A 16,207-nucleotide genomic window follows, 5' to 3' on the forward strand; every position below is an offset into this window, starting at 1 on the left:
CCTGAAGCCTTTGACATATTTTGCTTTGGCACACGCTTGTATGAGCACTGTGTGTCGTAGTTGTATATGGCACATTTCCTTTGCAATTTAAGTTATTTTCCTTTTTTTCTCTTGATTATGTTTTATTGTTTAAATGTTATATTTTATTCTGCAGTAGTGGGGTACAGTAATATCCTTTGACAGAGTATCGGTTCTTACCAGTCAAAATTACAAAAATTTAACAGAAAATTAAAACAATGAAAAATTCCCGGAATTCTAAAAAATTCCCAGGTTTTTCCCGGTTCGTATACACCCTGAGCATTCTCTTGGCAATGTCAGTTGTGTTGACAGTTCAAGTGGCGCGGTCTATTGCCCGATGAACTTGTAGCAGTTCTAAAGCGAATGGCATGAAGTTTAGAAATCGAGTTGAATTCACAAGGGTTTAAGTCAGCGGAGTGCAGTAGGTGGTATAGCACTTAGCAGCCCCATCAGTCAAACAAATCAGTAACAGCTTGCACTGTACATGGTTGAGCACTGTCCTGCAAAATGACGGTCAGGTCCTGCAGAGAGTGTCATCACTTCCATCTCTAAGCTGGTCGTAGGTTGTGTTCCAAAAATGAACAGCATAGAGACAGAAGTGGTGACACTTCCTGCAGGACCTAACCATCATTTTACAGGACAATGCTCAAGCACGTACAGTGCAAGCTGTTACTGATTTGTTTGGCTGGTGGGACTGCTAAGTGCTGTACCACCTACTGCACTCCCCTGACTTAAGCCTTCGAAAGTTTAACTTGATTTCTAAACTGAAGGAAACACTTCACGCCATTCACTTCAGAACTGCTAAAAATTCATCGGGCAATAGACCGCGCCACTCGAACTGTCAACACAACTGGCAATGCTAAGAGTATCTTACGACTTCCACATCCCTAGCAATGGGTTATACACAATGCTGATGACTACTTTGAAGGTCAGTAAAACTTTGAAACACGTATCTATTTTGTACGAGCTGTAAATAAATAGTTGCCACTATTACAGCTCCAACCCTCATACCTTGGTGTAAAACACTTTTTAAGGATATGAAATGGAAAAATCACATGGGCTCTGTTGTGAGCAAAGCAGGTGGTAGACTGGTTTATTGGTGGAATACTGGGGAAGTGCAATCTGTCTACAAAGGATACAGCTTACAAATCACTCATGTGACACATCCTAGAATACTGCTTAAGTGTGTGGGACCCCCACCACATAGGACTATCAGGGGATATTGAACGTACACATAGAAATGTGGCACAAATGGTCAATGGTTTGTTGGACCTGTGGAAGGGTGTTACTGAAATGCTGACGAAACTGAATGGCAGATGCAAACATAGATGTAAACTACCAAAGAAATCTACTTACAAAGTTTCAAGAAATGGCTTTAGATGATAACTCTAGGAATAGTCTACAATCCCCTACAACCGCTCACATACGGATTGTGAGGGTAAGATTAGAATAATTACAGCAAGCACAGAGGCATTCAAACTATCATTCTTCCTGCACTCCATATGTGAGTGGAATGGGAAGAAACCATAGTATGTGGTACAATAGGACATACCCTCTGCCATGCATTTCATGGTGGTTTGCCGAGCATAAATGTGGACGTATAACAGGTCTAGATGAAATCAAATTAACTGTTGGATGTTTTTACCAGCCATCTGATTCCACTGCACCGGTTTCAGAGTTATGCCTATCGTCAAATAGCAAAGAAATATGCATATAATCCAATACTAGTTGAGGGTGACTTCAACCTATGGAGTCTAGACTGGGATAGCTACGGATTGATTGCAGGGGGGCACAGACAGGCAGTCTTGTGAAGTCCTTCTGTACATGTTTCCTGCAAACTGTCTTTTGCAGCTAGTTCAAGAGGCCACACACAATGGAAATAGTTTATGCCTTGTAAATACAAACAGGCCTGACCTTATTGATGGTGTCAGTACCGAGACGGGGATTAATGATCATGATATCATAGTGACAATGGTTATTAAAGTTGATAAATAAATCAAGAAGGCCAGGAGAGTATTTTTGCTAGAAAGAGGAGATAAGCAGTTGTTGGCATCCCACTTAGAAAATAATGGACATCATTTGGATCCACTATGATGGACATAGAGGAATTATGGGCCTAGTTTAAACTGATTGTAAATCACACTCTGGATATGTTTGTGCCAAGTAAGTGGATTAAGGATAGAAAAGACCCTCTGTGGTTTAACAATAAAACTCAGAAAGTGCTGAGGAAGCAAAGAGTGGTGTTGCACTCTCCGTTTACAAGAGAACATGCAAATATTAGTAGAGATTTGTGCAGCTGTAAAAAGATTCATCTGCGACACTTACAATTAACATCGTCATACCTTAGTAAAAGGTCTTGCTGAAAACCTGAGAAAACTCTCAAGCAGGTCTAAGGCTTCTATCCAGTTACTTGTTGACCAGTGTGGCGTGGCAACAGGAGGCAGAAAAAGGAAAGCTGAAGTTTTAAATTTCGTGTTCAAGAAATTGTTTACACGGGAGGATAGTACAAGCACACTATTATTTGACCATCGCACAGACCCCAAATGGAAGACGTAGTAATAGGCATCCATGGCTCAGAGAAGCAACTGAAAGAGCTGAAAACAAATAATTGACCAGGTCTGGATGGAATCCCAATTAAAAAGTTTTACAAAGAACACTCTAGCACATGGACTCCTTACTTAGCTCCCATTTAATGTGAACCTCTCACCAAGTACATACTCTCCAGTGACTGGAAAAAACTGCCGGCGATGTAAAAAGGATAAAAGAACACATCTGAAAAATTTTAGAGTAATGTTCAACATCAGTATGTTGCACAATTCTTGAGTGTATTCTCAGTCTGAATATAACCGATTTCCTTGACACAGAAAAACTTCTGTCTACAAATCATTGTGATTTTAGAAAGTATCACTGGTATGAAACTCAGCTAGCCCTTTTCTCACATGATGAAGGGCAACAGGCAGATTCCATATTCCTAGATTTCCGAACAGTGTTTGACACAGCACACCACTTCAGTCTGTTAATGAAGGTATGGAAGGAGGTTCCCAGATATTTAAATGGTTCTAAGACTTCTTAAGTAATAGAACCCACAGTCTTGTCCTCTATGGCTAGTGTTCACCAGGGACAAAGGTACTGTCATGAGTTCCCAGGGAAATGTGATGGAACTGCTACTTTCTCTATATATGTAAAGGATCCAATGGACAGGGTGAAAAGCAATCAGCAGCCGCTTACTGATGATAATGTGGTGTGTAGTAAAGTGTCCTTGTCGAGTGACTGTAGAAAGATACAAGATGACTTTCACAAAATTTCTAGTTGGTGTGATGAATGGCAGCTAGCTCTAAATGTAGAAAAACGAATGAGTAAGCTGATGTAAATGAGTAGGAAAAAACAATTCTGTAATGTTTGAATACAGCTTTAGTAGTCTGCTGCTTGACACAGTCACACTGATTTAATATCCATGCGTAATGTTGCAAAGGGATAAGAAATTTGAAACGAGCACATAATACGGAAGGCCAATGGTGACTCATTTATTGGGAGAATTTTAGGAAAAGGCAGCTCTTCTGTAACGGTGACTGCATACAGAACACTAGTGCATCCCTTTCTTGAATACTGTTCAAGTGTTCGGGATCCCCATCACATCAGATTAAAGGAAGACATCTGAGCAATTCAGAGGCAGGCTGCCAGGCTTTTTACCAGGAGGTTCAAACAACACACAAGTATTATGGAGATGCTTTGGGAATTCCAATGGGAAAAAATCCCTGGAGGGAAACAACATCCTAGTCAAGAAACACTACTGACAAAATTAGAAGCTTACTGTAAAAAGACTACTGCCGCCAATGCACATTCCATGTAAGGCAGATGTTAAAAAGAGCAACAAATGGTTGTTCATGTTACTAGATTCCACCACAATTATTATGTCTGGATTCAGTGAAATATGGACACACTGCGTGGAAAATACTTATCTATGTTTTCATCGAATCATTTGCAGTACAACAAATTACACTTTTCATTCAGAACATTACAAGCCACCAGATAATAGTGATCTGATGGACTTGTGCACACAAAAATAGCAGGAAACATTTCCACAACGTCATATAGAATTATCAGATGACATATTTCAGGTACTTCAAATGCAATGTGTTTGAAATTTGACAAATTTTGAAATTTAGGGGCCTACAATATAAACTGGAATGAAACATGCTCCTCCACAAACCACTATTCTATAACTCTTCCCCTCTGCCAGTAACAATTATATTGGTCAAAAATATAAAGACCAGTGAAGAAACCATCAGTTATGAATGAATGCCAGCTGGCAGTAATAATATTGACTTTGTCCATAGCTAACACTCTGGGTCACAATTACTTATGTGACCAGTTTTCCTTACTATCTAAGCAAACAGTTGAGAGCAATCTATCTGTATAGCAAGAACTTGTCATGTGCCTTTTGTACCAAATAGTAAGCTCTCCATGCAACCGAAGTATACTGATCTCTACATTACAATGATAGTTACAATGTTCTGCTTGACCACAGAATGCTACGCTAACGTGGGTGGGTAGGTGGGGGGAACAACTCTGAAAGTTGCACACACTTATATATCTCCCAAACATGAATGAAGTTTATAATAATACCCTGAGATGTAATTTATTTGCATTATAGATACTGAACAACAACAAAACTAATTTTACCTGGTAACAACATCCGGCCAGTAGCTTATTATTCAGCAGCCTTGACAAGTTGACATTGTTCGCACTTCTAAGTGTAAACATTATTGCTGGGAGGCCAAGATGAGCAGCATATGCCAATTCTTGTGCAAGTGTTTCCTCTGACTGTTTTCTATAAGTGTCGTCTGGACTATCAACATCTATGTATGGTGAGAGTTTGCCCACAATCATGTTGTTCCAATCTGCAAAAAACAAATTAGCTATATTGTATCAGTCTCACGAATCTGAATCAGAAAGCATAAAAGGAATAACATTATGTAAGTTACAAGATGTAACATACCTGAACTCGACAGAATTAGATCTGACCGAGTGAATGGCCCTGTTCGATCTTTACTTTTCCCATGAAGGAACTCTCTCTTAAATCTCGGATGAACTATTGGTAGACATGCAAAATCATATCTGAAACAATATTTTCAATGTTAATCTGAGCACATTCTTCTAAGAAAGAAATGGGAGTCTGTAAAATGTTTCTGAATTTGTTACTGTTATGATAAGTCTACCTCAATAACGGTAAATGTGAAGTCAACATTTGCTTTCTATGGAATACGTGCAGGGTAGGTTTGCAAATATCATGAGAGTCATTTTGTGCCAGCAATTGATTTAGCTGTTCACAACAATGATTAGATAAGTTAAATGTAAGATTTAGTGAAATCCTCTAATATTCTGATGAAACAGCCTAACCATACTTTAAAAAGTAAAATTTCTCGTGAAAGGAAAAGGAATCCATGGGGAAGAACAAGTAAAGATCCTCCAGTAGTTGCAATGAGAAACAAAAATAAATAATTACAAAATCAACAGGAAATGGACACTTCCCTTGACTTATATAGGTCAATGGGAGCTGATGATACCAAAACACCAATGCCTACAGCAAAAACTACAGAAATTGGAATCAGACATTTTCCTTGACCACAGATGACAGTACCAAAACACCTGTATGTACATACAAAAATTGGAATCAGTCATTTCCCTTGCCCTATATAGGTCAAGTATAACTACTGACATGAAAAAAACCAACACCTACATCTACAAAAAACAAAACCAAAATCACGAACACCTCAAAAATTAAAAACTCGAAACATCCCTACGAAAATTAAAACACATTCAATACACAAAACAATACAACTCGAGAAAAATAGAGCCAAAAAAACAATTACTTTCCACCAACAAATTTCGGCCGGCCAACACACACACACACACACACACACACACACACACACACACACACACACAGAGAGAGAGAGAGAGAGAGAGAGAGAGAGAGAGAGAGAGAGAGAGAGGACGGACACCACCAAACACAACAAGACGACATCTGCAAACCTAACCAACTCAAACTCAAACTCTGCGCCGTAATGATGTCACACACCCCAACACCCTTATGTCATGGGTCAAAGCAGACGGGTGGAATCGAACGCTTATGTTGACTCAGTAATTCTGGCAACAGACTTAAAGCTATACAGAATTTATCAAAACAAGAGACAGTACAAAAACCTAAGGAACAGGGTAACATCATTATTAATTTAAATGGAAGGGCAATAAATGATGATTAATAATGATTTCTTATGTGTAGTAGAAAACATAGGGGCAAAAAGTTCCAGAGAAAAATCAAAAAACTGTGTTGAACAAGCAACATAATAGAAATTCAATCTTTTAGTTGTCACCCACTTCTTCTGAGCCTAAGAAAATTAAGATATTCTTCTAAAAATAGAAGCTCATCTGGATATGATATGTGTTTCCCACGGAGTGCTACAGACTTTTGTCCCCAAGTAATAAGTACCATCTTTGTTCCCACATAATAAGCACAGTTTTTCCAAAATATGTAATGCATCAGTAACTTGGGGCATTTTTCCAAGATAGACTGAATTATGCCACTGTTAAACTCCTCTCCAGGAAAGATGTCAGGAGAGATGTCAATAACTACTACCTATTTCACTACCGTCATTTTCCAAAGTTTCTAAAATAGTTGGGTCGAGGAATATTCAATACAAGTCACTGGCTTCGACAAGTGATGTTAGTGTATATATGCAGCTTTGTTGTTAGTTAAGCCAATGAATGTAGACGTGAAACATTTTTGTCCTGGTGATGCACTGATCTGTAGCTTAGCGAGGTCCAGGTCAGGTTGGAAGGTAACTGTTTGGTCGAGAGTAGGTGAAGCCAACAAATGTGAAAGTAAAAAAGCCTGGCTGTGGTTATATACTGATCTGCAGCTTTGTTCAACTTATAGATTAGGTTGGAAGGTGACAGTTTGATGAGTCGGTGAAGCCAATGATTGTGACACTAAAAATAATCTTGTTGTGATGACAAGACTAACCAGTAGCTCAACCCACCTGAAAAAACAGCCACTTATTTCATGTTACAGTCATGTTATACAAATAGTATACCTCCTGATACTATTTGTATAAAAAAGAATATTATATAAAAGTCATGGACTTCGACCAGTGACGTAGGAAATATGACAGAGTAAACATGGGGAATATAACATGAAATAAGTGGCTGTTTTTTCAGGTGGGCTAAGCTGCTGGTCAGGCTGTCATCACAACACTTCCCCCCCCCCCCCCTTCCCATCCACCACGAATAGTGTACCTCCTGAATTAGACCTGTGGTCTAGGGGTAGTGTCTTTGATTCATAGTCAAAACATCCTCGGTCCCAGGTTCGAAACCCGCCGATGTTTACATTTTGATTAATAATCAGCATTGGTGGCCGAAGACTTCCGGCATAAAAAGTCACCCTCATTCTGCCAACGGTCTTGTCAATGAGGGCGGAGGAACAAACAGAGGTTCAGGGCACTCTCTTGTCCTAGGGGTGGAGAAACTGCCCCTAAAGGCAGAAGAATCAGCAATGATCAATGGCACGAGGATGCAGAAGGCGATGGAAACCACTGCATTAAAGACACGTAACATGTAGCCACAGGACATGTGGCCTGTAATTGAAGAAATGTCATGATGATCCCTCCATTAGTAAAAGATTCCAGAATAGTCCCCCGTTTGGATCTCCGAGAGGGGACTGCCAATGGGAGGTTACCAGGAGAAAAAGATTGAATAATCAATGGAATGATAACGTTCTACGAGGCGGGAAGTGGAATGTCAGAAGCTTGAATGTGGTAGGGAACTGGAAAATCTGAAAAGGGAAATGGAAAGGCTCAATCTAGATATAGTAGGGGTCAGTGAAGTGAAGTGGAGAGAAGACAAGGATTTCTGGTCAGATGAGTAACGGGTAGTACCAACAGCAGCATAAAATGGTATAACAGAAGTAGGATTCGTTGTGAATAGGAATGTATGGCAGAGAGTGTATTTCTGTGAACAGTTCAGTGGCAGGCTCATTCCTACCAGAATCAACAGCAAACCAACACCAACAACAATAGTTCAGGTATACATGCCTATGTCGCAAGCTGAAGATGAAGAGATAGAGAAAGTATATGATGATATTGAAAGGGTAATACAGTATGTAAAGAGGAATGAAAATCTAATAGTCATGGGGGACTGGAATGCAGTTGTAGGGAAGAAGTAGAAGAAAAGGTTACAAAAGAATAGGGGCTTGGGACAAGGAATGTGAGAGGAGAAAGACTAACTGAGTTCTGTAACAAGTTTCAGCTAGTAATAGGGAATATCCTGTTCCAGAATCACAGGAGGAGGTGGTATACTTGGTAAAGGCCACGTGATACGGGAAGATTCCAGTTAGGTTACATCATGGTCAAACATAGATTCCGAAATCAGATACTGGATTGTAAGGCATACCGAGGAGCAGATATAACTCAGATCACAATATAGTAGTGATGAAGAGTGAGCTGAATTTTAAGACATTAGTCAGGAAGAATCAATACGCAAAGAAGTGCAATATGGAAGTACTAAGGAATGACGAGATATGCTTTAAGTTCTCTATGGCTACAGATACAGCAATAAGGAGTAGCTCAGTAGGCAGTACAGTTGAAGAGGAATGGACATCTCTGAAAAGAGCCATCACAGAAGTTGGGAAGGAAAACGTAGGTACAAAGAAGGTAACTGCAAAGAAACCATTGGTAACAAAGAAATACTTCAAATGATCGATGAAAGGAGGAAGTACAAAAATGTTTCAGAAATCTCAGGAATACAGAAATACAAGTCACTGATGAATGAAATAAGTAGGAAATGCAGTGAAGCTAAGACAAAACGGCTGCAGGAAAAATGTGCAAACATCAAAAAAGAAATGATTGTCGGAAGGACAGACTCCACGTAGGCCCTACAGGTAAGTCAAAACAACCTTTGGTGACATTAAATGCAAGGATGGGAACATTGAGAGTGCAACAGGAATCCCATTGTTAAATGCAGAGGAGAGAGTGGATAGGTGGAAGGAATACACTAAAAGCCTCTATGAGGGGGAGATTTGTCTGAAGTGATACAAGAAGAAACAGGAGTCAATTTACAAGAGATAGGGGATCCAGCATTAAAATCAGAATTTAAAAGAGCTTTGGAGGACTTAAGATCAAATAAGGCAGAAGGGATAGATAACATGCCATCAGAATTTCTAAAATCATTGGGGGAAGTGGCAACAAAACGACTACTCATGTTCGTGTGTAAAAAATATGAGTCTGGTGACATACCATCTGACTGTCAGAAAAACATCATCCACACAATTCCAAAGATGGGAAGAGCTGACAAGTGCGAGAATTATTGCACAATCAGCTTAACAGCTCGTGCATCCGGCAAGTTGCTTACAAGAATAATACACAGAAGAATGGAAAAGAAAACTGAGGTGCACTAGATGACGATCAGTCTGGCTTTAGGAAAAGCATAAGCACAAGAGAAGCAATTCTGATGTTGCACTTAACAATGGAGAAAAAAAAAAAAAAATCAGGACACGTTCACAGGATTTGTCGACCCGGTAAAAGCATTCGACAATGTAAAATGGTGCAAGATGTTCAAAATTCTGAAAAAAGTAGGGGTAAGCTATATGGAAAGACAGGTCATGTACAACAGTCAAGAGGGAATAGTAAGAGTGGACGGCCAAGGATGAAGTGCTCATGTTAAAAAGTGTGTAAGACAAGGATGTTGCCTTTCTCCCCCATTGTTCAATCCGTACATCGAGGAAGCAATGATGAAAATGAAAGAAAAGTTCGAGAGTGGAATTAAAATTCAAGGTGAAAAGATATCAATGATATGATTCACTGATGATATTGTTATCCTGAGTGAAAAGGAAGAAGAATAACACGATCTACTGAATGGAATGAACAGTCTAATGAGTACACAGTATGGATTGACAGTAAATCTAAGAAAGACGAAGGTAATGAGAAGTAGTAGAAATGAGAACAGCGAAAAACTTAACATCAGGATTGATGGTCATGGAGTAGATGAAGTTAAGGAATTCTGCTACCTAGGCAGTAAAATGACCAATGATGGATGGAGCAAGGAGGACATCAAAAGCATACAAGCCACAGCAAAAAAGGGATTCCTGACCAAGAGAAGTCTACTAATATTAAATATCAGCTTTAATTTGAGGAAGAAATTTCTGAGAACGTACATCTGGAGTACAGCATTGTACAATAGTGAAACATCGACTGTGGGAAAACCGAACTTAAGAGAAGCAAAGCATTTGAGATGTGGTACTACCGACTAAGGTTGAAAATTAGGTGGACTCGTTAGGTAAGGGATGACAAAGTTCGGGTCAACAGAAACATCCAATCTCACGCGTCGGCTTTGACCCGTGACGTAAGGGTGTTGTGGCGTGTGATGCATTACGGCGCAGTGTTTGGTTTGTGAGTGTGGCGTGTTTGTAGATGTCGTGTTGTTGTTTGTTGTGCCCTCTGGTGGTATGTTCATGGTTTTCGTTTGTTTGGTGTGTTGGGCTCAGTTTGCTGTTGGTCAGTGGTGAGTGCTGCGTGCTTCTTTTTGACGCGGAATTTGTATTAGTGAGTTAACGGTTTTGTGTGATGGTTAATGTAATGATGATTGCTGTACGTCGGCTGAGTTTGTTATTAAGTGTATTCGGTTGTGGTTTTTGTTCAGGAATGGATATGAATGACCGGATTAATAGTTCTCGGTTGAGGGCTATTTTCGTCTTTATGATACGTATGCAACGTTTTTATATCCGCCATATTTGGTATTCGTACTGGGAGATGTTTTTGAGTTACATAGGTCAAGGGTAGTGGTCGATCCTAAGTTATGGGATTGGTAGCTGCTGTTGAGCTATATAGTTGGAGGGAAGTGTTCAATCTCAATGTTTGGTGGAGTATGTTGATTTTTGTAATGGGAGATGGGATCGGGAGTTGCTGTTGAGCTATATAGGTCAAGGGAAGTGTTTGATCCTAATTTATGGGATCGGGAGCTACTGTAGATCTATATAGGTCAAGGGAAGTGTTCGATTCCGGATAAGAATGTGTTTTGTGGTATTTGGTGAGTTTTGTGATGTCGATTTTTTTCGTCGTCTTGCGTGGTTTTGTATGGCGGTGGGTGGCTAAATTTGTGTATATTTAGTTTCTCCCCACCCAAAAACCCCCAATTTCCCACGCTTGTCCCGTTAGAGTCATTAGGCTTTTTGTGAAACCTGTGTGTGTGTTGTTTTTCTATGTATTTTCGTCTTTATGATACGTATGCGACGTTTTTATATCCGCCATATTGGAATTGTCGTTTATGGTCGTTTCCGCCATATTTGTGACGTCATGGGTCAAAGCAGACGGGTGAGATCGGACGCTTCCGTATTTCCCAAAGTTCTATGCAAAAACGGAGAGGAAAGGAATACGTGGAAAACACTTATAAGGAGAAGGGACAGGATGAGGGAATGACTTCCATGGTATTAGAGGGAACTGTAGAGGGCAAAAACTATAGAGGAAGACAAAGATTGCAACACATCCAGCAAGTAATTGAGGATGTAGGTTGCAAGTGCTAATCTGGAGATGAAGAGGTCACAGGAGAGGAATTCGTGGCAGGCCGCATCAAACCAGTCAGAAGACTGATGACAGAAAAGAAATTCCTCCCGAGGAATAATAAAATCCTCAGTAAATCACAATTTGAATTTTAGGAGAGTTGCTATACCGAGAGTGCCATTTACACATTCGCTCACCCAATTTTAAAAGCAGTAACTAACAGTAGCACCAGCTGGTGTTTTCCGGGACCTACCTAAGGTATCTCACTGTGTGAAACTCAATATCACATTTAATAATTCAAACAATGTAAGCAGGGGAGATTCTTCTGAAGGGGGAGAAAATTTTTGGGGTTCCACAAGACTCGATCATAAGTTCACTATTGTTCTTCTTATATGTAAACAAACTTCTGTCCAACATAAAACAGGCAGAAATAATTCTTTTTATGGATGATACAAGTACTGTGCTCTGTCCAAAAATACATACAGCAACAGAAGAAATGATAAATAATATTCATAAAGACTGTCTACTATTGAGAGGTTTTCTGTGAACAGTCTCACTATCAATTTCAAAAAGGTACAAAATATTCAGTTTCCACGTCTAGAGTTACAACTCCAGTGATAAATGTAGCACATAGTGGGGAAACAGTAACTAGGGTGGAAATGTCAAACATCTTTGGTGTCCATATTAACGGAAAAAGTAAGCGCATTTTGGAACTCTTAAAATAACTTAGTTCTGACAGATCTGCACTTCTAATTCTTACAAATCTTTAGGAAAGAGAAATCACTAAGCCCACACAGTTAGTGTATTTCCATTCAACAGTGCCATATAGAATAATGTTATGGGCTAACTCAACTTTAGGAAAGAAATTCTTCATTGCACAAAAATAGTGCCGTATGAGTAATATGTGGTGCTCACCCAAAATCATGTTTTAGACATCTGTTTAAGGAATTAGACAGTTTGAAGTTTGTTGTAAACAATCTACTGTACATCAAACGATAGTATGTAGATTGACCACAGTACCATGAGAAAAATTACTTTCGTTTCTTCTCATTAAGACGTCTTTAGTACAAGAATGGGTGTCCAACACTGCCCCAAAATTTGTCATCAGTTAACAAATGACATAAAATAGCTGACAAACAAATAAGTCAAATCTGAAAACAAACTGAAAAAGCTTCTCCTTCACACCCCCTATGTTGTAGAAAAATTCGTAATTTTGTAGCTCTGTAAATGAGGTGGTTAGAAATTAATAACTCACAGCAGTAGGAAAAATTTTTTCTAGCTCATCAGCATGTGGCCAGTTTCGATGGGAACTGGTAATGTGAATGGAAACTGACTAGTTCCACATCATTGCGATTAATCTAACGAATGAATCACGTAACATGAAACTAACCAACGGTGTCCCTTTTCTGGGAAAGTAAAAAGGTATTTGATCATGCTGTCCTACGATTGATTAGCAATTTCTTATAACTATTAGCGATTTTCCTATTTCCTTTCACATATTCTGTTTCTGAATGGACAGGTTACAATTAAATCACTAAGCAATCGAACGGATGAATGACAAAAAACAGATTACTACTGATCGTGTAACAGACACATGCGTTCACGGTTACGAGAAACTGCAAACAATACCCCCAAACAATCTTTGAAAATGCTATTACTGACGCGTAATTTTGCTTTATTAACCAAGATTTCGAAAGGAAACGGCAAATTGTATCAGCAGATACGCTTTTATTCATACAGCGGCGAATAAGAACAGCTAATTTTTAGTGCTTGATAAACGACTGGAACCTACAATCAATGCAAAAATGTTATTAACACTCAACGTGAGAGCTTATGCCACCGGTTATCTTGCTCTGTAAACAATTGGTGTACTTTTGAAACACACAAGCATAATTCTAGAAGAATATAAAATTCATATCATCATGTAATAAGTGTACCAGATCATCGTTAAAAACTACCGAGTGTTCAATAGAATACATACCCAGATTCGGAAGCGAGCTGAAGACTTGCTCTAATATCCGGAACACTGCAGAAGTCCAAACCACATGAGATTCGACGCGAGGTACTCATTTTCATTAAGATTAAAGGCTTTAGTACGGCACTGGAAATAGCAAACTTTTCTCAACGTAAACGTCTTAATTCTTAGTTATACACTATCACCTTGTTACATGATATAAATACAAGGTGTCATCAATAAATATTTCCCTCATTAGGTCAACGCCACTACAACTAACTTGAACAATCCCTCCCTAAACATTCAGCCACAACGAGGTTAAAATCAGTCAAAGATGTTTCATGTCAAGGATCCTCAAGAAACATGTCTTCCAACAAAACTAAGATGGAAGCTTTCGACAATGAACAAAATTACTTGCGACGTCCTTCACTGCACCCTGAGCAACATTAGCAACGGTCATTCAAATTAAATAAACAATTTAGAAAATTAATCTTGATTTATACAATCTGAAATACAGTAAAGGGCTTGAGAAAACGAATGATAACTGAAGACTTCATAGTGTTGCTTCCTACTTTGGGAGAAATTTCGGAAAATCTATTCGTTGTAATACAATAGGAAAAATAATTCAAGGATCACCGTTAGTCCAATGTTGTTTTATGATGTCCTGAAACACGAAATTTATAAAAGCTCTTTGTTATCTGTTTTGAAACTTAACAATTCCTGTCCTATGAATACATCAAACATGTATAAGGGTATTGGGCAAATTAAATGATTTATAACAAGTTACAGTAAAACTATCGAAAATGTGCGACGAATAGCAGTTGGAACCCGAGGTCTTTGCACTTCCTAGGGAAATGTTCTACCTATGTCAAAGGTCCCAAGTTCGAATCCCAGTCCAGCACACAGCAAAGCTCTGCTGGGAAGTTTCATATTGGCGCTCACACGGCTGTGGACAGAAAGTACATTCTGGGTGCAAAGCCTACTTTATTTATTTATTTAGCGTATGGCTCATAACATCACAGTAAAAAATTACAGAAACAATACGATTTAGAAAAATATCATATATGTATAAAGAGAGCAATAAATAACAGTTCGTATATAAGGACACCGCCAATTGTAAATTTACACTCACAGAAGAGCAATCACAAGCAGACGTCCAGCTTAGATAATAAATAGTCGATTGCCTCTTGGGTCGTCATTAGGAAATCCTGTGGGTCACCCTCGTACGCCCTTAGTGGGCATTCCTGCACGATGTGTTTGACCGTCTGGTTCTCAGCGCCACAGTCGCAAGCGGCCGATGGAAGTTTACCCCATCTGTGTAAGGAGTCGGCGCATCTCCCACAGTTGGTTCTGATGCGATTAAGAGTTGACCAAACTTTGCGAGGGCAATCAAATCCTTTTGGTTTACTAAAGATGCATGGCATACTGTGGCAGTTTACTGCTGTTCTGCTCTCTCATTCCTCTTTCAATCGGTCATTTATTTTAAAGTTGGTTTGGTGCAGAGCCTGTGTGGTCTTTAGTGGAGGATGCCTAGACCGGAGTCGGTTTCCTTGGATGTCGTGAGTATCTTCATGGATTTGTAATTGAGGGTTGGTCATGATTTTTTGAAATTCTCTAACCAGAGAACTCTACTTTTTAAGAAATTAAAGAAATCCTGTGTGTTCGCTGAGGAACTTGTTTTTATTGAAACCGCCAGTAACGGAAACATCCAATAAAAACCCAGGTGCCATTGGCAGTTTCAAAGTGGATATTGATAAATTTAGTGGATTCCACGATTTGCGTCAAATGGAAACAGCAATTCATTACGGTGCTTCGTTCATAGGAACTCGATTTCATTATTAAAGATACGCGCTGGCGTGTGGTCTTGCCACAAAAACCTCCATATGAACAAAAGCACAGTCGCGACACTCGCTGATTTTTGTTATACACCGCGAAAACAGCGCCCCAAGCGGTGGAGAAGCTACGCTGCTGAATGCGGTAATCAGTAAATGTAAACAGTATCGTTTATATTCATTTTTAACATGGTTACTACGAAAGGCAGTGCATGTAGCGCAATCAATTGCAGTAATAATAGGAAGAAGACACCACATTTGTCATTCTCCAGGTTTCCTAAGGGCCCTGAGAGGTATGAAACATCACATTAGAGCGCTCTTTATTTACGATTTTTTTCTAAACTGTATTGAATTACTGAATTTGTTCTTCTTTTTTAGGAGCAATAAATGGTTAATAAATAGTAAAAGACAGGACCTGCTGCAAAAAGATGTCCTTTATTTGCAGAATAAAGTGAAGTTTTGTGCGTTACATTTCGAGTCAAACCAGTTGATGAGCGCGGAAAAGAAGACATCGGTATCGAATCCATTTCCTATGTTGTTTGACGTGTCGAATAAGCCACAACTAGTGATGATGAAGAGAAAATTGCCATACAAACGTGAAAGTGTTACTGCAAAAACAATAAAACTGTCTCACGACACAGAAGAAACAGCTACCACAAGTGTTCCTACACGAGAGACATATACTAAATCACTGACAACGGAATATGCAACACAGACATATTTTGAAGATGAAATGCTTAGATTACGTGAAACTATTCGCGTGTTGGAAACTCATGTGAAATGTAAAAGCGTACAAAATTACTACATTACAAGGAAAGTCCCCATTGTAAGAAGAAACTCCAACCACAACG

The 16,207-nt window shown here is 39.2% G+C and overlaps 1 protein-coding gene across 2 annotated transcripts in view; it reads right to left on the minus strand.

Annotated features, from left to right (window-relative positions):
• The window catches only part of LOC126187860 (protein arginine N-methyltransferase 5), a 77,500-nt gene extending 63,654 nt beyond the window's left edge, over positions 1 to 13,846 (minus strand). Inside the window, exons 1-3 of one of the 2 annotated variants that reach the window (XM_049929178.1) lie at positions 13,552 to 13,846; positions 5,018 to 5,136; positions 4,702 to 4,919 (exon numbers count right to left, since the gene is read on the minus strand). In XM_049929178.1, coding sequence (XP_049785135.1) covers positions 4,702 to 4,919; positions 5,018 to 5,136; positions 13,552 to 13,646 — 432 coding nt within the window. In that variant the 5' untranslated portion in view covers positions 13,647 to 13,846. Of the gene's footprint in view, positions 1 to 4,701; positions 4,938 to 5,017; positions 5,137 to 13,551 lie in introns of both variants that reach the window. The other variant, XM_049929177.1, reaches the window with a different exon arrangement.
• Positions 13,847 to 16,207: the final 2,361 nt, after the last annotated feature.

This window comes from Schistocerca cancellata, chromosome 5, assembly GCF_023864275.1.
Source record: "Schistocerca cancellata isolate TAMUIC-IGC-003103 chromosome 5, iqSchCanc2.1, whole genome shotgun sequence".
Classification (NCBI taxonomy): domain Eukaryota; kingdom Metazoa; phylum Arthropoda; class Insecta; order Orthoptera; family Acrididae; genus Schistocerca; species Schistocerca cancellata.